The sequence below is a fragment of the Microcebus murinus genome, chromosome 32, assembly GCF_040939455.1.
Source record: "Microcebus murinus isolate Inina chromosome 32, M.murinus_Inina_mat1.0, whole genome shotgun sequence".
Taxonomy (NCBI): domain Eukaryota; kingdom Metazoa; phylum Chordata; class Mammalia; order Primates; family Cheirogaleidae; genus Microcebus; species Microcebus murinus.
This window is the reverse complement of record NC_134135.1, coordinates 10,724-35,302: the sequence shown is the minus strand read 5'-3', so window position 1 is coordinate 35,302 and position 24,579 is coordinate 10,724. Positions and strand designations below refer to the sequence as shown.

The following is a 24,579-nucleotide window of genomic DNA, read 5'->3' as shown; positions in this document are numbered from 1 at the left end:
AGAAATAGATCCTTTCACAGTTCTGGAGGGAGATGTCCAAACTCAAGGTGTCAGCAGGGCCATGCTCCCTCTGAAGCAGGTCCAAGGGAAGAATCCTTTGCCTCTTCCAGTTGCAGGTGGTTGCCGGAAATCCTTGGCAGTCCTTGGCTCCTGGCAGCATAAGTCAAATCTTTGCCTCCATTGGCACTTGGCCTTCAATCCTGTGTGTGTCTCTGTGTCCGAATTTCCCTCCTTGTATCAAGACATCAGGCATTGGACTTAGGGACCACCCTGATGCTGTTTGACTTCATATTAACTGCATTGCATCTGCAAACCGCATTCCCATAGTAAGTCAGGTTGACAGTTACAGGGGTTAGGACTTGAACATATATAGCTCTTGGGGGACAATATTCAACCCACAGCAATGGGGGTTCATGATCAGGACTATGAGACCCCTGATGTTATCCAGTGTCCATCTCCAGTCCTCCCCTCATGAGCTGCTGGATGCTGGTCTCCACAGGCACATCCTGGAGGCTCTGTAGCTTCCAGCATGTGAATCTGCCCTCATTGCACCCATGTCTCCCTTGCCCCCAACACCCGAGAGAAACGAAAACACCTCAACACAGTCTTCTGCCAACACCCTCACAGCAGCTGTATTCGTAATTGCCAAAAAATAAAAGCAAATATTCATGAACAAAAAGTAGATAAAGGAACTGTGATAGACTCATACTTTGGAATCCTGTTCATCAATAACAGGGACTAGAATGCTGACACATGAAACAACACAGATCAATCTCAAGAAATACAATGCTGAGTGAAAATAAAATCAGACGCAAGAATACATACCATATAATGCAAATTATATAATGTTTAAAGACATGGAAAAGTAATGTCTAGTGATAGGAATCAGAAAGTGTTGGCTCTGAGGGTTGGGGAATGACTGGGCATGGGAGCCAGGATCTTTCTGCTGTGATGGGAAATTTCCATATCCTTCACTGGGGTCCTGATTGGGGAACACAGGTGTATACTTTTGGCGAAATTCATGGAATCATACGCTTAAAACTTATGCATTTGTTGCAGATGAATTTTGTCATAATTAAAAAAAAATGATACTTTTCATTTTTGAGAAAAAATAAACAAGTTTCAATTAAAAGAGTTAATAATTGGGTGATCACAAATAAATAAATGAAGACCTGCCAAAAGGCGTGATCAGAGATCCCCAGCCTTCATCTCCTCAACTGCACCTCTCTTGTCCCCAAGACTCCGGCCCATTTACTTCCCGTCCTTAACAAATTTCAAGACCATTCAGGAACATTGTGTCCTGCTAATTGATGGCCAAAGGGGTCCGGGCCTGCTGGTTGGGTGACTCGATGTTAGATGAGAGCAGAGAAATCAGAATCAGGTAGAGTTTAAACTGCAGCCCTGCCCTGAGTCGCTGAGTGGCCTTGAGACAGCCCCAGTGAGGTTCCATGCATGTAAACCTGGTGGAATGATCACATCAGGAGAGTGAGTATACCCATCACTGAAACTGCATCAAATCAACTTGGTTCAAATTTTATGGAACAAAGTCGTGATTTGTTTTGCAGTTGCCCCGACTCCCAGTTTGCAGGTCACGTAACCTGAGTTTGCCCTGAACATGCAACCACAGGCGAACCTAAGTGCTTGGGCCCAGGAGTGGGGACTGAATTCAGAACCACACAACACGTGGAAGGATCCAGGTTCCAATCAGACTGTGCCCTGGCGTCACCCACATGGCAGGATCCAGTCACGCCTCATTACCCTGTCACTATAAAACCTGTCCTAACCCCTGCTCAGGGATACAGATTTGAGCCTGACTCCCGTCTCCTTGTTCAGCTGCCTGGAAATAAACTGCTCTTGCTGTAAAAACCTGGTGCTTCGATGTATGGCTTTAAATTGTGCGTGCGGAAAAGAACCCATATCCGTTCCTTAACATCAACTCACCTATTCACATTACTTTTAGTAAGAACATTTATAATCCTCCATTGTATCCATTTTGATTATACATTATTATCTCATTTGAGAGATCATGGATCAAACTAAAGGACATTATGTTAAGTGAAATAAGCCAAGCACAGAGAGACAAATATCTTTTAATCACACTTACAAATGGAACCTATAACAGTCTAACTCATAGAAGTAGAAGGTAGAATAGTGGGTATGAGGAGCTGGGAGGCAGGGCCGAGGAGGACAGAGAAACGGAAGGCAGAGGTCAGTGGGCACAAGGTTTCAGTTTCACAGGAGGAAGAAGCTCTGGGGTTCTGCTGCGCAGCGTGGGGCTGTGGAGGGCTTGGACTCTGCAAGAGTGAGCCTCTGACATGTCCTTTGTCAGGAGGGGCAGGATCCCCCCACCAGGGCCCAGTCTCCAATTTTCTCACTTGTGGATCTTGATCTCTGAGTACTCATTGCCTGTGTCCTCCTGTCCTGCAGTGTCCTGAGCCTTCCTCTTCTGGAAGCTGAGGGATGCATACTGCACCTCTTGTTCCTGCCCTCAGATGGTGGTGGCCACAGCTAGGGGAGCCTTGTCTGGGGAGCTGTCACCTGGCTGGGGTTCAATCAGGGACACCTGAGTGAAGAGAGAAAGGAGGGCGTCAAAGCAGACAATGGGGACAGGACAAGGCAGGGAGGCCAGGGAGGAAGGCCATGATTTCCTTCACCCAGTCGTCCTTCAGGATTTCTGGTGTAATCTCCTTCATCCAAGTTTCTATAAATATTTAGTACTTGATGAGCACCTCGTTTGGTGTTTGCCAATTTCATTAACTTCTCACAACAACCCCATGAGGAAACTATTAGTATTTTCCCCATTTTATAGATATGACCACCAAGGCGGAGGCAGGAAGCAGCCTGCCCAACTCCCTGCTGCACCAGGATCCAACCCAGGCAGTTCTCTGACCCCACAGCCTGCTGTCCCTCAGAGGCCTCTATGTGTGAGTCCCTAAGCTGGGAACTGGATGTGCTGGGTGGACAAGGTGGACAGGGGCCCTGATCTCCTGCAGCTCACTCTGTGACTGAGGGAGTGGCAATAAATGACCATCAAACAAACACTCATTTGTGAATTACTATATCATGGCCCAAGCACAGTCTGTGAGAAGTACAGGCTGTTGATTCAGACATGGCACTTGCCCTTAGGAAGTTCCCGGTTTTTGAGGGGACCAGGGTAGTGACTAGCCAGTCACAAGAAATATATCCCTGAGAAAAGAAGTGGAATGGCTTACAAAAATGTCTTCACCCTAGCCTCCTGGATCCTGGGGATATGTAACCTTCCATGGCAAAAGGGACATTGCAATTCGAGTCCAGTTAAGGACATTGAGATCACAAGATTATCCCAAAACATTTGGGTGTGCCCAAATGTGATCACTGAGTCCTAACTAAAAAAAGAGGGAGCAGGAAGAGAGTACCAGATGCTTCATGGGGCGCCTTGCAGCTGGAGGAAGGGACCAGAGCTGAGGATCACAGGCACCTCTAGGAGCTGGAGGAGAACAAAATGCATCCTCCCTGCAGGTGCCTTCTGGCAAGAAGGCACCGCCCTGCAGGCCAACACCTTCATTTTACCCAGGGAAACCCCCTGTAGACATCTGACCACCAGAACTTTAAGACAACACATTTACCCTGTTTGAGGCCACAGCAGAGAGTGATGGAGGCTGCCCACGAGTCCGTCTGCTTAACCTGAGCTTTTCTAGGCTGCCCCCTGAACACCAGAACATGTCCACAGAACCGTCAATGAGTTTGCTCCTCCATTCTCTTGGTTATTCAAATGAAGGTTCACACACACACACCACGTATCAGCACTGCTACTATCAAGATGACCAAGACCCCACGTGGCTAATCCCAGGGACCACGTGTCAGTCTTCCCCAGCCTGGGCGTGGCAGCAGCAGAGGACCCAGTTGCACGCGGTACCTGCACTGAGGCCCTTCTTTACTCAACTGCAGGACGTCACACTTTTCTGGGTCTATTCGACCTCCTTGGCAGCCCCTTTGCTGGTTACGCCACATCTCCCTGACCCCTAAATAGCAGAGCTGCTCAGACTCTTCACGTCTTCAACTTTGCTTTGTGATCTCACCCACTATGTTGGCTTCATGACACCAATAGGCTGATGATCCCCATATCCGGAATTCCAGCCCTTTCCCCTCTCCTGGTTGTAAACTTTCATCCAACAGTATACTTGAAACTCTGACTCCCTTGTCCGAAGACATATAAAACTCAAACTATTTACACTGAACTTCTTCTTTTCTCCCCCAAATCTCTTTCTCCTCCAATATTCTCAGCCTCAGTGACTTCCACCCCCATTATTCCAGCAGCTCAGGTCAAAAATCCAGGAGACATCCTTCACCCTCTCTGTCCCTCACGGCCCACTCCTAAGTCATTAGCAGTTCCCATGAGCCTTCACTTCAAATGAAGGCTGGGCCTGCCCAGCCTCCATTGCCATCCTGCAGCTGGGTTGTCTCCTGCCTAGATGTCCACCAGCCTCCTCTCTGACTCTCTGCTTCTGCTCTTCCTCTCCCACACCTGCTCTCTTCTGCACAAAACTCTCCAGATGCTCACAGTGGCTGTGCATTCAGACATGACACGCACACAGGCTGGGCTTGTCCACACTCACTTCCTGCTCAGGGCCCCTGCCTCCCTCTGTCTAACCACACGGCCCTCCCTGTGGCTCCCCACTCCCCGCTCAGCCTCCTGTGTCTGAGCTCTGCCCCTGCCCTTCCCCCTGCCTACAGTCACACAGTCGAGTGCCAGACTCTGAGCCTTCTTCATGCCTTTGGTCAAAAATCATTAACAGAAACCGCCAGTCAACCTACAAATGGGAGAAAAAATTTGTAGATATACATGTGATTAGATGTTAATATAAAAAATATAAAGACCTCATAAACTACCACAATGAAAACCAATTAAACCAGTTTAAAGATAGGTAAAACATACATAATGAGTGAGATGTGCACCATCTGGGGGATGGTCATGATGGAGACTCAGACTTTTGGGGGGAGGGGGGGAAATGGGCATTTATTGAAACCTTAAAATCTGTACCCCCATAATATGCCAAAATAAAAAAAAATTAAAAAAAAAATTCTGATAGACTTTTCTCTGAAGAAGACATATAAATGACCTAAGAGCACATAAAAAGATGCTTTGATCACTAATTGTAAGAGAAATAGAATTCAGCACCATAGTGAGATATCATGTCACACCCATTAGAATGGCCACTGTGAAAAACAAACAAATAAAACACAGGAAATACCAGCTATTGGTGAGTATGCAGAGAAATGAGAACCCTTAGATACTGTTGGTCTCAATGTAAAATACCCACTACAGAGAAGAGTATGTCAGTTTCTCAAAAAATTAAGAACTTAAAAATAGAAGTAACATAGGATTCATCATGCCTCCTTTTGGACATATATCCAAAAGAATTGAAAGCAAGTTCTTGAGAAGATATATGCGCACCCACATTCACTGCAGCATAATTCACAATTGCCAATGTGGAAGCAACCCAAATGCCCATCCATAGATAAATGGATTTTAAAAAGCACTGTGTATATGCAGAATGGAATATTAATAATCATTCTTTGAAAGGAAGGAAATGCTATCATGTCCTACAACATGGATGAGTCTTGAAGATGTATGTTAAGTAAATAAACCAGTCACAAGAAGACCGTATGACTCCACTTATAGGAGATATATAGACATCAGATTCCAGGAACACAAAGTAGCATGGTGGTCACCAGGGTCTCACGGGGAAGAGGAGGGCCTGGTCGGGGAAGTGGGGAGTTATTATTATAATCAGTAGATATACGGTTTCAGTTGTGCAAGGTGAAATATTCTAGAATCTGTTGTACAGCTGTACACTTAAAAATGGTTAATATGTTCAACTTTGTGTTTGTGCTTTCTTTTTTAATCAAGGTAGACAGATACATGCATGAATGGGTGGGAGATTGGAGAGATAGAAAGATAATATGTTAGAGGGACAGAGAGACAGTAGACGCGTAGATATGTAGATCTCTAGAGAGATGACATGCAGATCATACGTAACACAATACACCACAGGCCATCTCCATCTCCTCGTCACCTTCTATTTTCTGTAACGTGGATTTTTCCCAAATTATGTGCCTATTTTTCACATTTTCTTCATTTATTTGTGGTTTGCATAGTTGGTTAGTGATTGTTTTGGGTATATCCCTCTCTCTAAAAGAAGACTTCACTGAGCCCACGATGTTTAAATGCTTTTCATGGATGGGCCCCTGGCACATACAGAGCTTGTCTCTTGGTAGGTACCCAATAGTTTTTCAGACTAAATTAAAGAATGAAAGCACATGTTTCACTCTGTTGCTCAGAATCTTCTACAGGAAGTGCAGTGAGGAGGGAAGAGCCTTTGAGGATGGAGGAACAGCCCATGCAAAGATGCAGAGGTGCAAATCATCTTGTTGTGGGTGACAACGTTGAAAAACCCAGCGTGGGTGGAACTCAGAGCAAGAGGCAGGAAGTGGCTGGAGGTCAGGGCTGGGCCAAGGTGAAGAAGCGTGGTACTCGCCAGAGTCCAAAATGAAAATGCAGCCAAAGATCTCAGCAACTGAGGTGAAGAATATTTCAATGCAATGATTTAGAAAATAATGTATGCTAAATATCCATGGAGAATAAATATTTAAATAAACCCAGATTAGCGAGTATCCTTTCCTGAGCAAATTGGAGCCTACCTCTAATGGAGGCAAAAAAGAGACAATATTTTCAAAATGTATTTTGCTTCCCTAATTCTCAAAAGAGAATACTAACCTGTATGAGAATGTCTCTTGATTAAGTGATGATCTTACATAATTTTAATTAACTCAGTTTACTGGACCTGCATTATTTAAAATTTTGATATTTTACTCATGATGAATTGTTTCATTGATTTCGACCTGTTAAAAACTTCCGTAAATTGTCTTAATTACTGAGATTTTGGGAAACCCATAATTATGCATCCAAATCAACAGTTTCACTCACCTCTGGGTAATTCCATCCCTAGGGGACATGTAGGTACCTAAGAGGCCAGGATGGCAGGGCTGCAGGCTGAGGAGCTGGGAATTTATTCCCTTGATCAGGGGTGGGCAAACTACAGCCCTTGGATCAAATCTCTCCCACTGCCTGCCTTTGTAAATAAAGTTTTATTGCAACACAGCTAAACTCATCATTTACACATGGTCTATGGCGGCTTTCATACTACAACAACAGAGTTGAGTAGCTGCAGCAGAGACTATATAACCCACAGAACCAAACACCTTAACCATCTGGCCCTTACAGAAAAGGTTTCCTGGCCTCTCTTCTGACAGTGTTAGGGGTCGGGGAGCATCTGTATAAATGAAGGGGGCAGGGCAGTGATGGCTTTTGGACAATCCCTCCAGACACGGAAGGGGAGGTGAGAGGTAGGGACCTGAGGGAGGGGTCCAAGAAGAGAACCTGAGGCCTCAGCAATGAGAGGGGTCAGGATGGAGGGAGGGGACCAATGCTGGCTGTTCTCAGGAGAAAAATGGGCAAGACATGGTGAAGTTTTGGCCATAGGAGAAGAGAGAAAGGACATACAGGAGGTAAGGCTTCTGGTGTGTCTGTCCGTGGAGGAAGCAAAAGGGAGGGGCTTCTGTGCTGTGGGCACCATGGGGAATGCTGCAGGGGCAGCAGCTTTTATGGAAGAGGAGATGAGGAAGCAACTTTGGCCATGCCCAGTTGAGCAATCCTGGAAGCCATCCTGTGGGAGGTGTCCAGGCTGCAAGCTGGATGTGGAGAGGCCCATGTCACTCACCCGAGATCCTGGGACCCGACAGCGTCTGCCTCCTCCACACCCGTGTCCCCCACACCTGCTGCTGCTCTTGCCGCCTTCCTCCTGCGGGACCTCACACTGAGAGGAGAGACCAGAGAGCCTCAGTCTGGGCATATGAGGGCACAGTGGGCAGGGTGACCCACTTTGTTTCCTAGTAAGGGGCTGGATGGGTGACCATGGTGGGACAGAGGTTTCTAGTCACACAGATGCCAATACTGAGAACACAGGCACCTCTCTCCTTGATGGGGGGTCCCAGGTTTGCCATAGACTAGGAGACCCCAAAACAAGGGAGCCGGTGCAATTCTCACTGTGAACCCCTGACCCCCTCACTGCCCTTGCTTCACGCTCCCAATCCACCCAGCTCCCTCCAGCTCTGACAGCAGGGACTCTGCACCTGCCTGCCCTCCCCCCAAGGTCAGTGCTTACACGATGAAGATGACACACAAGGACAGGAAGACCAGGGCTTTGACTCCAGCTCCCCAGACAGCCCCCAGCATCACCTCTGAGACAGACCACACTTTGCCTGCAGATGCAGGAGAGCAACTCTGGTGACTCACCTGCAAGTGCTGGGTCTCTCCTCCTGCCTCCCCTGTAGGGCCCTGGGCTCCTACTCCCCTCCCCCATCTCAGAGGCAAAGAACTGGGATGGGAGGGAGGAGGGGGGAGGCTGCTGGTGGGACCAGTGACATAAGGATTTGCTGTTGCAGCCTTTCTTTATTTAAGATTTTGAAATTTTGTTCATCATTGATTTCTTTGTGTTCATTTTATTGTTTTAACAAGATCATTCCATCACAATATTACTTCCCTTGATTGCTGACTGGTTTGTCCTTATGGCTTCTGAAATTTTGTGCCCAGGTTGAGTTCCTGATGTGTCTCATCCTAGTCCCAGCCCTGCAGAGCAAGGACCTTGTCTCCCCAAACACACCTGTCCAGGCCCCAGCCACTCCCCACCAAGGTCCACCTCCGCCCCTCGCCCCACCCCAGGCCCCTTGCCAGGCAGGAAGAGGACAGTGATGCTCCAGGTCCCAAGGAAGTTCCAGAACTCACAGCTGAGCCTCCTTTTAGATTAAGGGATTGCTGGGTGGACCTTAAGGGTGGGGCAGGTGTGTTCTTCTCTATTTCTCCCCCACCCACCTGTGTACTCACTCTGCAGGGAGAGGCTCAGGGAGATGTGCTGGGAGCCCAGAGGGTTCTGAGCTCGGCAGGTGACTTCTCCTTCATCCCTGAGGTGCACTCGAGGCAGCTTCAGCTCCCCAGGGCCCGAAGACTGTGCAGGGTCCAGGGTCAGTCTCCCCCAGGTCCAGGTGATCCTGGCAGGGGGGTTGCTGTTGACAGCGCAGACCAGACGCAGGGACTGGCCTTCCAGGACTGACACAGATATGCCGTGCCCAAGGCCAGCGACTTCTGTAGAGTAACAGACAGAAGGTCAGAGAGACAGAGAGATCTGCAGACAGGAAGGAAAGACAGAGAAAGGCCCTGCTGAGGGGAAGACACATACGGAGAGTGCAGTGGAGGCAAACACACACATTGACCAATCCCTGCTGGGATTGTAACTTGTACACCCTTTATACAGAAACACTTGGCCATATTTCTCAAAATTAAGGAAAATTTAGGACCTATTTATTTTTTTAAAGAATTTATCCCACAAACATACAAACAAGTGTGAAAGGAGATAGAAGATATTCCGTGCAGTGTGTCTGCTGATAAGATAAAATAACGCCACGACTTTCCATTGGCATAAGATGTATCTAGACTCAGGGTAAATCCATGCAGGGGGACACCACACAGTCACACAGGACCATGGGGACGGCTGCACTATGGATGTCAAACCACCTCTGAGGTCCTGCAGGTGAACAGACCAAGGCTCTAGCAGCCTGGGGGACCCTGGTGGATTTTGGGGAGGGGACAGGCCTCTGAGGACTCACCCTGCTGTGCATTTGGAATTGTCACCCATGTGACCATATCACACACCCAGAATTAGGTAAACACTTGGGGAAAAAAACAGACGAGGCTGAAGGAGTGTTCAGGAGACAAATGACAAGGGTCTTGGAGGCCAGTTGTGCTGTGTGACTGTCACCCTGTCCTTGTGGGCTCAGGGGGTGAGAAGGTGTCTTAGGGGAGGAAGGGGCCCTGGGTCACCAGAAGGAGGTCTCAGGTGACCAGGTGAGTCCAGGATGAGAAGGACGCGCCTGACCTGACCTAAGAGGCCGTGCTCCCACAGCCCAGGGAGGGCCCGTCCTACCTGAGCCGTTTCCATGGAAGACAGTCACGGTCAGGTTCTGAGGAGAGTCTGGGGCAGACACACATGGCAGGCCGAAGTCACTGCTGAGGCTGGGTGGACGATGCCTCTGTCCCCAGGAGCCACATGAGGGGAGAGGGGGGAGCCAGCGTCCCCCTAACCTTCCCCAATAGGACCCAGGTCCCAGCACCCCATGTGCAGCCCTGACCCCATCCCGCTGCCCTGGGGACCCCAGCAGGACCCCAACTTCCCAGCCGAGCTCTCACAGGACACGTTGAGATGGACGGTCCTCGTCATGGTCACACAGGCCCCAGGCAAGGTGACCTGGCAGGTGAGGCTGCTGCCGTGGTCCTGGGGCTGAGGGACGAGGGTGAGCACCAAGGAGTGGCCGGTTGTGGGGCCCTGGGGAGCCACGGAAGCCCCCTCCCAGGAGATCCTGGGGGGCGTCCCCTGCTCACAGGCCCAGGGCACAGAGCAGGTCAGGGTGCTGGGGCGGCCACACTCCAGGGTCCTCGGGTGGAAGATGTCGGGCATGTGGGTCAGGGCTGGGGAGGAGAGGGGGACACGCAGGGTCAGGAGGGAGGGTCCAAGGTGCGGCCCTGAGAGGACTCAGGCTCTGGCCCAGCTCCTGCCCTGAGCCCCACACGCTTCCCTCCAGCCCTTCCCAGCACCGGGTCCCAGCCCAGCCCTGCCCTGCGGCCCAACCACCTACCCTGTGGGCACTCTGGAGCCGGAGCCTTACCTGTCACAAGCACAACCAGCTTGTTTTGGTCATAGTTCTATTTCATCCATCCTCGCTCCACCCGAAAAAAGTATGACCCTTCGACCCTCCTTGTGACATCTCTGATGCTCAGGGAGCAGTCATTCCTCCTGGGATCCCCTAAGAGGTGGAATCGGCCCCGGGTCTCCTCCTGCACTTTCCTAGTTGGGTGGTTTGTGGACACGGGAGGATCCCTCTCCACACTGGCCCCTTCCCGGAACCAGTAGCCATGAACAGGGTCAGAGTCCTTCCAGCCACGCGGGGGGTAGGAGAAGGAGCAGGGCACACGGACACACAGGCCCTCCTGCACCGTCACCACACTCTGCATTTGCAGCCTGTAACCTCCCCTGTCCCCTCCCTGTCCCTCAACCCCCGCTGTCCCCCAGAGCAGGGCCAGCAGCAGCAGCATGTCCGTGCGCAGGTGCCAGGGCCACCAGGGACAGTCTGCTCCTCGTCGTTCTTCTCTCCGGAACTGAGAGCTGCAGGACTTAGAGGAGACCTCACAGGAAGACGGGGGTGAGATCAGAGCCCTGACCCTCCTCAGAGGAGGAACTTCACAGCCTGACACTGTCAGGGCCAGGACAGGACCTAAAGATCAATTGTCACCACCCATGTCCACTCCTGGGGACCCTGTGCCCAGACAGGATGACAGTCACGAATGTTCCCACCCCATGCAGTCCCCAAACACATCCCCTGCCTCCCTGTCAAAGTCCTTCCCCTCAGGGGACATTTTCAGGAAGATGATAATGGGACCCATCTGGCCGGACAACGAGTCACAGGTTGGGGATGTTTGTGGGGTCAGGGGTGGTGCTGAGGTACATGGCCGTGGTGGAGGCCCAGGCGGGGTGGGCAGCAGCCTCCTCCCCTCCTGCAGCCACGTGTGGCCGTCCCCTCTCTGCACATGGAGGTCAGCACAGCAGACCCGGGCGCTGTCCTCATGGACTCACCGTCCAGCTGGGGAAACATGAGTTCTCCCGGCACCTGGAGCCCCTCACGACAGCAGCTGTGACTCTGTGAATATGGGTGTTTTTGTGTTTTAAAACTTCATGAATAAATGCACACATACTTAGAATTTTTATCTTATTCTGATGTTTAAAGCTTTGATCTTTATAAAGTTCTCTTTCTTCATCTGTGCTAAAGCACTTTGCCTTGCGACTCATCATCTGATATTAGGAAAGTGCCACCAACTGTCTTTTGTTTACTGCTTGCATAGTGCCATCATTTGTCCTCTTAAATTTTAAACTTTCTCAATCCTTAGGTGATATTTCTGTTTCCTGTAGTAGCGGGAGGCCACCTTCCCTTCACTTACTGTGTCATTCATTCCTCCAGACACACAGGGCCCTGTCCTCAGTTGGGGAAGAGAGAAGGAGGCGAGTGTGACAGACCCAGTATTGCCCTCACTGTCCCACAGGGAGCCCAGGCTCTGCTGGGAAACAGCTCCTGTCCCTGGATGAGGAGAACTTGTCCCTGCTGGGAGGTGGGGGCTGTGGAGGAAGTGGGTTCCTGGGAGACGGGACAGGGGATTCAGGGAGTCTCCTTAAATGGATTGAGTGGAGATTTTCACAATGTTAGCACATTCTAGTTCTTTGATGTTCCATGTACATATTAGAATCAACATGCCAATTTCTATACAAGCTCTTCTGGAAAATTTCTTTGAATTACTTTGAATGCATGGATCAATTTGGATAAAACTGGGATCTTAAGAATATTGTCTTCCCCTCCTTGAACATTGCATGTGTGTGTGTTTGTGTGTGTGTGTATAAACATATATGTATTTAGGACATATGTATTATGTAGATCTCCTTTCATTTGTCTCAGCAATGTTTTGTATTTTTCAAATAAAGTTTTTACATGTATTTTTGAAATTTATTTCATGTATATAATGTTATACTAAAGTGTACTTTTAAAAAATATTTTATTTTTAATTGTCCTTGGCTAACATGTAGATATCCAATAGAATTTTCTAGTTTGAACCAATATGCTGCCACCTCCATCAGTCATTTATTGGTTTAGTAGCTTCTTTGTGGATAACTGTGGATTTTGTCTGTACTCAATCATGTTGTCTGTGAATAAAAACAGGTTGACCTCCTCCTCTAAGATCTGAATAGCTCTACTTTCTTTTCCTGTTTTTATTGCACTGGGAAGAGGCTGCAATATGTTTCCTAGAAGTGGCGACAGCAGCCACTCTGCCTTGTTTCCAATCCTAGGGGAGAAAGGTCAGTTCTCCGTCAGTTCTCAGTCTGTCAGATTGTTGGCGGCTGATTCTGGCGTTATGCCTTATACTAATCGTTCCCTATAGCCTGTAATGTACGGGTGCTGCATGACGTAACGATAGTCAGCATTTTCTTCAGACACGGTTGCTGCCTCGTGACATGATAAGAGGCCTGAGTTTCTGCATGTAAGCAAATGCTGCCCGGCTCCCACACGGAGGGCCCCTGTGGTAGGAGTCTGGAGGCCGATTTAATAAAGAAAACACTCCCAAAACCTGGCCCCCGTTTGAAGGTTAATAATCAATGACAGATAAGACTGCTCAGAGAAAAAGTGACTTAAGACACACACAACCATAGGGGTCAGCCACTGGCTGAGAGAGAGCCGCTGGCTAAAAAAAAAGCACACAAAGTCCTTCTGATGGCTGCATTATTTAACATTGCTTTTCTCGGCCTTGGCTTTTAAGTCATGTCTGGCACTAGCGCCTCAAGTAACCGTTTCGAGGTCTGAGACCATACAAAATTATTACCTGATGAAACAGCTCCAAAATTAACAGTTATCGCTACTATGCCAAAATGCTCACATACAAAAAAAACTTAAATCTAAAAAATATAAAAATAAAGCGACCAATATATTAGACATTCAAGTCATTTCATGCCCATATGTGTCTGTGTTATTATTTTTATGTTCTATGTCCATCTTCTGTCCTATAATCAGGCCACAACACAGATCAAAGTGGGATATTGCAGATCTCATCCTTGGAAAGTACGTGTTCTCTGCTATTTCCAGATTACTGAGAATTTTAATCACAAATTGGTATTAAAGTTTATCAGATGATTTTGCATGTGGTTTTCCTACTTTGCTCCTTTAAAGGAATAAAATACATTATTTGTTTTTTAAATATTTTAATTGTGGAAAAAACACATAACATAGAATATGCATCTTAACTATTTTTAAGCACAGAGTTCAGTGGTAATAAGTATATTCACAATGTTGTGCAACACATCTCCAGAGCTTTCTTGTCTTGCAAAACCAAAACTCCACCCCATTATCTACAGTTCCCTAAGTCTTCCCATCCCCTACTTTCTGGTAACCACTGCTCTACTTCTGTTTCTACTTCCACTCAAGGAAGTGGAATCACAGAGTTCTGGTTTTTTTGGTGACTGAGAATTTCACTTAGCACAGTGTCCTCAAGGTCCTTCCATTTGGTGGCATGTGTCAGAAAGTCCTTTCTAAAAGGAAGAATAGTATTTTGTATTCAGTTAGACATGCTTTTGTGTATCCATGCATCTGTCACTGGAAACTTGGGTCACTTCCACTTCTTGGCTATTGTGAATAATTCTGCCATGGACATGGGTTTGCCAGCATGTGATCAAGTCCCTGCTTCCAGTCATTTTCATATATATGCACAAGGGCACTTGCTGATTTAGACTAATGCTGCTTGTGATTTATGAGGAATTACTTACTCATGTCACCCCTTTCATTCCCTCGTCAGTTGCCGTGTTATGCCCACAACACTCCACCTGGAGTCTCCTACTGAGCTGCCAACACACGTGTCTAGCTGTGTCCCTGATGTCCCCACTCTGACGCCAGGTGGACTGTCAGGACTGACCCTGCCCTGCAAAGCCCTCCCTCCGCAGCCCCTGTGGACACAGCTCCCTTCCAGGAGCTCAGAGTATGACTCTGGATCATCCGTGTTTTCTAGTCCCCTGATGACCACGCCCATCAGAAACCTTGTGAGCGTGACCAACCACACGTCCCACATCACGTGCTCACCCCGGCCCTGCCCCCCTGCTGCAGCCACCGTCCCTCCCCCTGATGGCGCCTTCCCAGTCTCCCTGACCAGGGCAGCCAAGGTCCTGTCACGGTGCAAGTGCAGTCCTGTCTCTGCTGTCCCCAAAGACTCTGGGTTCCTGGGTGTCAGCACCGTTCTCCCCCTGCTCCTCCTCCTGTCGCCTCTGCTATCACACACAGGACCCAGAGAGTCCCCAGCACCCAGCCTGCCGCTGCCTCTGAGCACTGCGCTCACTGTTCTCTCTTCCCTCCTCCTGGGACGCTTTTCCTGACTCACACGCACAGCCTGACTTCTCACCGCCCTCACCCTGTGCCCAGACACCACCTCCTCACACGTCACACGGAAACTGTCCCCAGTGTGTCGTACTCTCCTTTCTCTGAGTTATTTTCTCTCTAACCCAGGTAGCCACTCAGCATGGCCTCACATTCTTTATTCATTTTCACCCTTTTCCATCCAGTCTGCAGAGCAACAGCTCCCGATGACGGACCTGAGGATGCATGTGCGGACGCGCCCTGCATGCACAGTAGGGCTGGGACGGCGCAGGGGACACCAGCAGCCACCAAGGACGTCTGTTAGTGAATGGAGTGACCCACCCTCCAGTTTGTATCACATGAGATTCATGCACGCACGCACACACACACACACACGCACGCACACACACACACACACGCACGCACACACACACACCTGGAGGACAGTGGAGACGGGGCCTGCAGGTGGCCAGGGCTGGCAGAGATAGGGGTGGGAAGGGAAGGGCATTTCAGGAGGAGGAACTGCACATGCAAAGCCTCAGAGTCACAGAGGGCTTGACCTAGGGGTTGTGGGGACACGTGGGGAGATGCAGGGAGGGAGGGATCAGGAGGACAGTCCAGCTGGGGACAGACCCTGTGAGGTCCCCAGTCCTGGCCATGGCATTTGCACCTTGTTCTCCAGCAATGGGGGAGGCACGGCCATCCGCACTGCACAGGGCTGAACGAGGACACTTCTGGAGGCCCAGTCTGGAGGCCTGTGCTGGGGAGAGACAGAGGCAGGGGTGGGGTGGACTCAGGGAGCAGGGAGGAAGTGAGGCTGCAGGAATGACCAGGGCCTGGTGGAGAAAAGTGCTCAGGATGAGCCGAGCTCAGGAGAAGGAGGGACAAGAGTGAGTGACCCATGGGATGTGGGGGAGGGGGTCAAGGTGGGGAACCTCACCCTGGATCTGCATATAGAGACTGAGCTACCCAGTCGTCAGCTGGACGGGGGACCCAGCAGGACAAGGGGGCTCGGGGACGAGATGGAGTGCTCGACTTGGCCATGCTACCAGAGCAATACTGGAGGCCATCACAGAGGAGGTGTCCAGTGGGTTGTGGGTGCTGAGATGCCACATCACTCACCTGAGGGATTATCCCGTGACAGTGTCTGCATCCTCCATGCCCCCTGCTGCCCGGTGCACCTTCCCCCTGCGGGACCTCACTCTGAGGGAACAGACCAGGGCCTGTCATTAGGGCAGGACCGGGGTGCAGAGGGCAGCAGCCTCACCTCCCTGGGCCCTGTCAGGGGCAGGAGGGGACTGAGGAGGAGAGAGCAGGTCTAGGCCCCAAGGCCCCCTCGATGACAGCAAGAACGTCCCCCCTGGACCCTTGTCCAGAGCTGGGGACAGACACCACTAGCCGCGTGGGATCTCACCCCCCGCTCAGCCCTGCTGGCCCAGGCCCTGTCCCCTTTCTGGTCCCTCCAGCACAGGGCGTGGGGATCAGGGTCGTGTCCCCAGCCCTCCCACCCCTCCCCTTGGTCCCAGGCCGTGCTCACCTGAGGAAGACGAGGCACAGGCAGAGAAGCAGGATCTTCACAGCAGATCCCACGACGGCCACCAGAGTCACCTCTGCCATGGGCCCCGGTTTCCCTGTGGACAGTGGGGTGAGCCGGCTTCCCCTCGAAACCACAGTCCACGTCCTTCCTCCCTTACTGGGACTCGGTTGTGGGCTCCCCAGGCCTCACTATGTCCCTGGGTGTGGGGCCACCTCAGCACAGGGCTGACCCACCCTGCCCAGACGGACCACAGCAGGCGGAGGGCTCTGGCCCCGGGGACTCTCTGGGCACACAGCTGAGTGTGACCCTGAGCGGGGCACAGCCCTCTGACCCCACTGAGCCCAGGGGCTGCTTGCTTGGTGACCCGGGGCTGCAGGTCATGGCTGGGCTCTGGTGTGCAGCCCCTGACACTCACGCTGCAGGGAGAGGCTCAGGGAGACATGCTGGGAGCCCATAGGGTTCTCAGCTCGGCAGGTGACTTCTCCTTCATCCCTGAGGTGCACTCGAGGCAGCTCCAGCTCCCCAGGGTTTGAGGGCTGAGAGGAGTACAGGGTCAGGCCCCCCCGGGTCCAGCTCAGCCTGGCAGGGGGGTTGCTGCTGACAGCACAGACCAGGCGCAGGGACTGGCCCTCTAGGACTGACACAGATGAGCCGTTCCCAAGATCAGTGGGTGCTGTAGAGAAAGAGACAAGGGTCAGAGAGACAGAGAGATCTGAAGACAGGAAGGAAGGACAGAGAAAGGGACTGGTGAGGGGAGCAGACAGGGACTGCAGTGGAGGAAAACACACACTGTCAACCCTCCCTGTTGTAAATGTAAATTGTACAACCTCAATCCAGAAACACTTGGTCATATTTCTCAATATTAAAGAAAACTCAGGACCTGTCTATATCATTTATAGGAATTATCAGACAGACAAACACACACATGTGAAAGGAGATAGAAGATATTCCTTGCAGTGTGTCTGTGGTAGGATAAAATAATGCCATGATTTTCCATTAGCATAAGATGTATATACACTCAGGGTCCACCCATGCAGGGGGACACCACACAGTCACACAGAAGCACGGGGACAGGCTGCACTACTGACGTCAAGCCACCTCTGAGGTCCTGCAGGTGAACAGACCAAGGCTCGGAGCAGCCTGTGGGGACCCCGGTGGGTTCTGGGGAGGGAATGGGCCTCTAGTACATAAACTATTGGGAAATACACACAGGAGGCTGAGGAAGTGTTCAGGGATGGAAGACAAAGGGCCTGAAGGTCGGCTCTGCTGTGAGTGTCGCCCTGTCCTTGTTGTGGGCCAAGGGGTTGTGGAGGTGTCTGAGGGGAGGGAGGAGCCCTGGGGTAACCAGCAAGGGGGGCCCAGGTGACCCGGTAGGTCCAGGTGAGGAGGACGCGCCTGCCCTGATGGAAGAGGCCCTGCACCCACAACCCAGGTAGGGCCCGTCCTACCTGAGCCATTTCCTCGGAGGAAAGTCACGGTCAAGTTCTGAGGAGAGTCTGGGGCAGAGAGACACAGCAGCCCCAAGTCACTGCTGAGGGCTGGGTGGATGCTACCTCTGTCCCCAGGAGCCATGTCAGGGGGGAAGGTGGATCCAAGTCCTCCTGAGCCTCCCCACCTGGACCCAGGTCCCCACACCCCGTGTGCAGCCCTGACCCCATCCCACTGCAATGGGGACCCCAGCAGGACCCCAGGCTTCCCAGCCCAGCTCTCACAGGACACATTGAGGTGGACGGTCCTTGTTCTTGTCACACCATCCTCAGGCAAGGTCACCTGGCAGGTGAGGCTGGTGCCGTGGTCCTGGGGCTGAGGGGTGATTGTGAGCACCGAGGAACAGCCAGTGGTGCGTTTCTGAAGCGACACAGAGGCCCCCACCCAGGAGAAGATGGGGGGTGTCTGATGCTGGCAGGAACAGGGCACAGAGCAGGTCAGCTTGCTGGGGCGGCCGCACTCCAGGGTCCCCGGGAGGAGGATGTCGGGCAGCAGGGCTGCAGAAAATAGGGGGACACAGGGTCAGGAGGGTCCGAGGTGCAGCCCTGAGAGGACGCAGGCTCTGGTCCAGCTCCTCCCCTGAGCCCGACAGGCTTCACCCCCAGCCCCTCTCAGACCAGGGGTCCAAGCCCAGCCCTGTCCTGTAACCCCCACCACCTCCCCTATGGGCACCCCCGGAGCTTGAGCCTTACCCGTCACATGCACAGAGAGCTTGTTTTGTGCATAGCTCCATTTCAACCTTCCTCGCTCCATCCGAAAAAAGTATGAACCCTGGTCCCTCCTTGTGGCATCTATGATGCTCAGGGAGCAGTGGTTCCTGCTGGGATCCCCAAGGAGGTGAAATCGGCCCTGAGTCTCCTCCTGCGCTGTCCTAGCTAGGTTGTTTGTGGCCACGGGAGCACCATGGAATGCATCGGCCCCTTCCCGGAACCAGTAGCCATGAACAGGGTCAGAGTGGTTCCAGCCATACCAGGGATAGGAGAAGGAGCAGGGCACACGGACACACATGCCCTCCTGCACCGTCACCACACTCTGCATTTGCAGCCTGTAACCTCCCCTGTCCCCTCCCCATCCCTCCACCCCCGCCATCCCCCAGAGCAGGGCCAGCAGCAGCAGCATGTCTGGGCGCAGGTGCCAGGGCCGCCGGGGACAGTCTGCTCCTCGGGGTTCTTCTCTCGGGAACTGAGAGCTGCAGGACTTAGAGGAGGCCCCACAGGAAGACGGGAGTGAGGTCAGAACTGTGACCCTCCTCAGAGAGGAACTTCACACCCTGACACTGTCAGGGCCAGGGCAGGACTCCCAGATCAATTGTCACCACCCACGTCCACTCCTGGGGAGCCTGTGCCTAGAAAGGGCTAGATTCACCCAAGTTCCCACCCCATGAAGAGCCAAAGAATATCTCCTGCTTCCCTGACAACACCCTTCCTTTTGGGGTACCTTTCCTTGAAGGTGACAATAGGTCCCACCTGGCCAGACCTTGAATCACAGGATATGGGTGATTGTGGCAGTCAGGGGTGGGGCTCAGGGACATGGTGTTGGGGGAGGACCAGGCGGGGTGGCATCAGCCTCCTCCCCACTCAGCAACCACGCGTGGCCGTCCCCTCTCTGCAAATGGAGGTCAGCACAGCAGACCCGGATCCTGTATTCATGGAGTCACCGTCCAGGGGGAGACAGTGAATCACCTGACCTCTGCGCTCCCTGTGACAGTAGGTTCACGGGTGACACAGAGGCAGGGTGGGGGTGGCTCCCCCTGGGCTGCAGGTGCAGCGTCAGGAGGACTGAGCACAGGCACATGGGGGTCACGGTTGAGGATTCCACAAGGGACCAGAAGGGAGCCCGGCTCACGGGAGTCCTGAGAACCTGAGGCTGCCATTGTTGTTCAGTGCGATTTTACAAGACAGAAAGTGAGAAAGGGAAGGGAACGATTTTACAAGGGTAGAAACTTCTCTTTTCGTCAACACATTCTGGGCATAGGGTCAGATTTTGTCACCACTGTCACCTCACTCAGCCACACTTCTGGCTCCTCCAGAGCATGTCGGGTCCCCGGCCACCAGGGCTTTGCTGCAGGTTCTGCTCCCGGGACTGTCCCCGGGAAGGGGAGACAGGGAGCCAGGAACACCAGCCCTGGGGCTGCCCACCCTCAGGGAAGTCAGAGTTAAGGGGGAGAAGAAACTTGCACTGGAATTCAAGTCAAGATGATTTTAAACTGTGGGTGGAGGCTGGAAGTGAGGGAAGTTCTGAAGGGGAAAAAACTGACCTGGGTTGATTTTATTCAAACTTATTCTGAGGGGAAATACTAGACACATAGACAAAAGTGACCACAAATAAACCTCTCAGTGATTTACAGAAATGAACACCCAGGACCACCCATTTTTCCCCCTTGCTGTGGCCAAGCGCCACTCCTTCCTGGAGGGGTCCTGCCCCACAGTAATGCTAATTATCTCCCAGGTTTCTTTTCTTATTAATTGTACATCTGAGCATGCTGCCTGGAATCCTGTGGCCTTGAGAATGTTTTCTTGAATCCTTCTACACGTAGAAAATTACAGCCTTTTCTTCCACTCACCCTCATGGCTTGTCCTGTCCCCTGCTGTGCTCTGACAGCCCATTCCCTGGGGTGTCCTTGGGCTGTTGTGACTGAGGAGGGACAGTGCAGGGTGTGAGCAGGCACAGCCGCCCCAACCACCATTTCCTGCATCTCCAGCTGGTGTCACCTCCTGCAGCCTCATTCCCCTCCAGCTCCTGTCCTTCTCTCTTTCCCAGCAGGGAAGCTGCAGCACTGCAGTGGTCAGAAGGGCTGTGCTGTGGCTTCTCAGTTTCCCAGAGTCCCCAATTTGCAATTTAATGAGAGATTCAGAAAAGGGAGATGAGTCATAGGGACACCACAGAGACTCTAACCCTGTGCCAAAGAGGAACTTATGATCCACTTATGACCCACTAGGGCTGGGAGGCCCTCTGGCCCCGCTTCCCCAATATGCAGAGAAGGCACTGAGGTCCCAAATGACAAGTGTGATGACCAGAATGTCTGTGACCCGCCCTTCCCAGATCCATATGGTGAAATCCTGACTCCAAAGGCAATGGTTTCAGAAGGTGAGGTCTTCGGGAAGTGATTGGATCATGACAGTGAGCCCTAAAGAATGGGATTTGTGCCCTTATAGAAGAGACCAGGAGGGCTTGTCTGTACCGTTCTCCACGTGAGAACACAGAGAGAAGGAGGCCCTCCTGGGACACCAAACCTGCTGGCATCTTGATCTCACACTTCCCAGCCTGGAGAACTGTGAGAAATAAATTTCTATTCTTTAAAGGAAGAATGCATTTTGTGATATTTTTTATAGCAGCCTGAGTGGACTAAGGTTCTCACTGAATTGCCCAAATCAGATGGGTGCCCTGTCTCATGTACAACTATCTGCTCAGGAGACACTTGGTCAAATTTGGTCTGTCCAGGAGTGACGGGGCTGGGAGAGGGGAAGCTTGCCTTAATTAGACAGGGAAGAATTGTCAAGTTTCTCTGATATGATGAGAGAAGAAATTTCATTCATTCATTCATGCATTGACTCAACAGCCAGGCACTAAGCATTAATGCTATGCCTCGACATTTCTGGGAAAGGTGTGAATAGCACAGACCCAGTCCTAGCCTTTGATCAGAGCAACATCTGCTTTGGAGACAGACAAATCACCTGACATTTCCAAGGTCAGAGGGTGGGTGGCTGTGATGGGGAGGCACAGACAGGTGATGGGGGGATCTTGCTCTTCTGGAGTGGATGGTGAGTTCTCAGGAAGGAAAGGGCAGAGGAGACACAGTAGGGACTCCCAGGCAGTCACTGTGGATGTTACTGTCCTGGAACCCATGAATCCCTGCAGCAGAAAAGGGGAAGGCTTTGTGCAGTCTCTACACACATTTCCACTTCATGCTGTCCAGACCCTTGACGGAGAGAAGCAATCCCCCTCAACAGATAGAGGAGGCATCTGACACTCAGGCCCCCGAGCAGCTGTAGGAACTTGTATCCAAATAAAGCCCCAAACAACGCCAGTCCACCCAGTGCAAAGAAAGTATCCCTTTCATTACACGATGGAGTTCATTATTACTATTGTCCCCTCTTTTTCAGTCTGGATTGCACTCGTGACTGCTTTGACCCATATGATGTGGAGGACAAGATGCTCTGGTCTTCCATGGAAACCAAAGCTTCTGTGTGAGCATATCAGGGCACTCTTATAAACAGACGTGCTACATGCAATAGAACTGAGCTGTCAGATGTCCAGCCCTAGTCCAGGACATGACTTCAATGCAACTGTCTGAAAGAGTCCAAAGAAAATCTAGTAATGAAACTGCCCGGCTCAGCCCCAGCCAAGCTGCAGCACTGAGACATACAGTGAAAAGATTGCATTGGCCACTGAGTTTGGGGATGGTTTGATGTGCGGCAGTAGATAACTAAAACAGTGGCCCCATGAATCATTGCTAATAGGGAAAAGGGAAAGCTGGAGGTTTCCTTGCCTGACTAATTTATCTACATGGTGTATTTAAAGTGTTAAGGATTACTTGCAAAGGGTAATTCAAAGTCTTCAGTGAAGAATTCCTGTGGAGACTTTGATCTTCAGCAACTTAGCCTAGATGGAAGCACATTTCCCAGAATCTCCTTCCCCATGTGCTTCCAGGTTAAAGTTGACATAAGAGAAGAAGGAAATTGAAGCAGAACCCACAATGCTCTGAGTGCCAGTGGACAGCCAGATGCTACTGCAGCTCTCACACATGGTAGCTGACACCAGGCCCACCTCGTTGCTGAGGCATAGCAGCTGCTGAACTGCTGGGCTGCAAGGAGGCTGCTGGGAACGGCCACTGGCTGGGCATCAGGGAGCAGAGAACCGTAGAGTGACACATGCATTGGTGGCACAGGTGTCTAAGACAGTGTGCAGTGACACGCAAAGAATCCAGGAAAATGGCATCCCTAATATTCCGCTTTTCCTAACACATTGTCTCAGCTCCCTCTGACCTGACCAGTGGAGCCATTTGCCTGTTCATGGGAGCCCCGTCTTCCCAGGCCAAAGGGCAGGAAACACCTCAGTATGCAGAATGCTCAGCGTCCAGGTGTGTGTTTCTGTGTGAGTGTGTAAGTGTGTGGGTGTGTGGGCCAGAATTGGGAGAGAGAAGGAGAGAGAGACTCTGATTGTGTGAGAGAGATTGAGTCTGTCTGTGTGTCTGTGAGTCTGCACGTGCTGAGCATCAGCCTCCTAGGACAGTGGGACAGTTACTTTCATGTTTCAACTTGATAGGTCCATGAGGTGCTCAGATAAAACCTTATTCTCTTTGCGTGTGTGAGTGGGTTTGCAGACCACATTAGCATATGAGTCAGAGGATCAGTTGGGTAGATGGGCATCGCCTACACCTCTGAGGCCTCAATAGCCTAAAACTGGAGCAGGGGAGGATTCCTTCCTTCCCGTCTTCTCCATGGGGCTGGTACACCCGCCTTCTGCTGCCCTCGAGCAGCACTGACACCACCGGTTTCCTGGTCCTGCAACTCGCAGGTGGCAGATTGGAGGGATATCGCGGCCTCTGAGATGACCTGAGTCAATCCCTGAGGATAAATTTTCATGTGCATACATACATACATATGTGTGTACATTATGTGCCCCATAATGGGATGGGTTCTGTTTTTCTAGAGACAACTGATACAGCCATAAGGGGAAAGACAGGAAAGTCTCATGGGCCACTTTCCTACTTTGACTTTATTCCTGCTGTAAGTATGAAAGCCTGGGAGTGACAGGGTCATATATGTGTTTTCAGGCATCCACTCTGGGCACCCTTAGGGAGAGGGGGCGGGAGGGGCGGCTGGAGGGTAACAGGAGAGTGAGAAGGATTCTGGGGCCTCCTATAATCCCATATGTTGTGGGCAGGGACTCCGGTAACCCAAAGCAGAACAACCTCATTCACATTAGTAACCCCTGAGAATATTGAACCCAGCTTTGCTGACAGCAGATGATACACATGCAGAAATACACATCACAGACTTAGGGGGAAAGGTAAAAGATCTAGTATACTGTAGGAACCACATTTTGGTGAAAACTGTACAGTGTTAACACGTAATTCTTTTTCCTTTTTCTTTTTCTTCTCTTTAAGACAGAGTCTTGCTCTGTTGTCCTAGGTAGGGTACAGTGGCATCATCATAGCTCACTGCAACGTCAAACTCCTGGGCTCAACTGATGCTCTTGCCTCAGTCTCCTGAGTAGCTGGGAGTACAGGCAGATGCCAACACGCACAGCTAATTTCTCTATTTTTAGTAGAGATGGGGACTCCCTCTTGCTAAGACTGGTCTCTAACTCCTAACCTCAAGCAATCCTCCTGCTTCAACTTCCCAAAGTGCTAGCATAACAGGCATAAGCCACCCTGCCTGGCCACAAGGTAACTTTTAAGTGGTGGGATCACAAGGAGCTTAAGACAGGTCTGCCATCAGAGGACTGGGACAGGGAACAGGAGGGAACAGGGATGGGCAGGACAGTGGGAGGTACATACATGGGGACAGGGGCAGACAGGA

The 24,579-nt window shown here is 51.2% G+C and overlaps 1 protein-coding gene and 2 long non-coding RNA genes across 3 annotated transcripts; all 3 read right to left on the bottom strand.

Moving 5' to 3' along the window:
- Nucleotides 1-2,080: 2,080 nt before the first annotated feature.
- LOC142865757 (uncharacterized) lies at nt 2,081-9,248 on the bottom strand. Its single transcript, XR_012915888.1, has 3 exons — nt 8,924-9,248; nt 7,761-7,856; nt 2,081-2,563 (listed from the first exon to the last, which is right to left on the bottom strand). It is a non-coding gene; the product is annotated as an uncharacterized LOC142865757 (long non-coding RNA).
- A 771-nt stretch (nt 9,249-10,019) lies between these two features.
- LOC142865768 (uncharacterized) lies at nt 10,020-11,244 on the bottom strand. Its single transcript, XR_012915895.1, has 3 exons — nt 10,759-11,244; nt 10,283-10,561; nt 10,020-10,067 (listed from the first exon to the last, which is right to left on the bottom strand). It is a non-coding gene; the product is annotated as an uncharacterized LOC142865768 (long non-coding RNA).
- Nucleotides 11,245-13,893: 2,649 nt separating this feature from the next.
- On the bottom strand, nt 13,894-19,276 carry LOC142865763 (sialic acid-binding Ig-like lectin 8). Its single transcript, XM_075999044.1, has 7 exons — nt 18,748-19,276; nt 18,280-18,552; nt 18,016-18,063; nt 16,983-17,240; nt 16,568-16,661; nt 16,153-16,233; nt 13,894-15,790 (listed from the first exon to the last, which is right to left on the bottom strand). Exons 1-6 carry the CDS (start codon nt 19,172-19,174, stop codon nt 16,161-16,163), a joined length of 1,173 nt encoding a protein of 390 aa, XP_075855159.1. The 5' UTR covers nt 19,175-19,276; the 3' UTR covers nt 13,894-15,790; nt 16,153-16,160.
- Nucleotides 19,277-24,579: the final 5,303 nt, after the last annotated feature.

Excerpts from the sequence above, each read along its gene's own strand:
- LOC142865763 (XM_075999044.1), bottom strand. The coding sequence starts at position 19,174 with ATGCTGCTGCTGCTGGCCCTGCTCTGGGGGATGGCGGGGGTGGAGGGA. Across the intron at positions 16,662-16,982 it reads CCTGAGCCTCTCCCTGCAGC|GGAAACCGGGGCCCATGGCA; the intron begins GTGAGTGTCAGG and ends CACTGTCCACAG. Across the intron at positions 16,234-16,567 it reads CTGTGCCTCGTCTTCCTCAG|AGTGAGGTCCCGCAGGGGGA; the intron begins GTGAGCACGGCC and ends CTGTTCCCTCAG.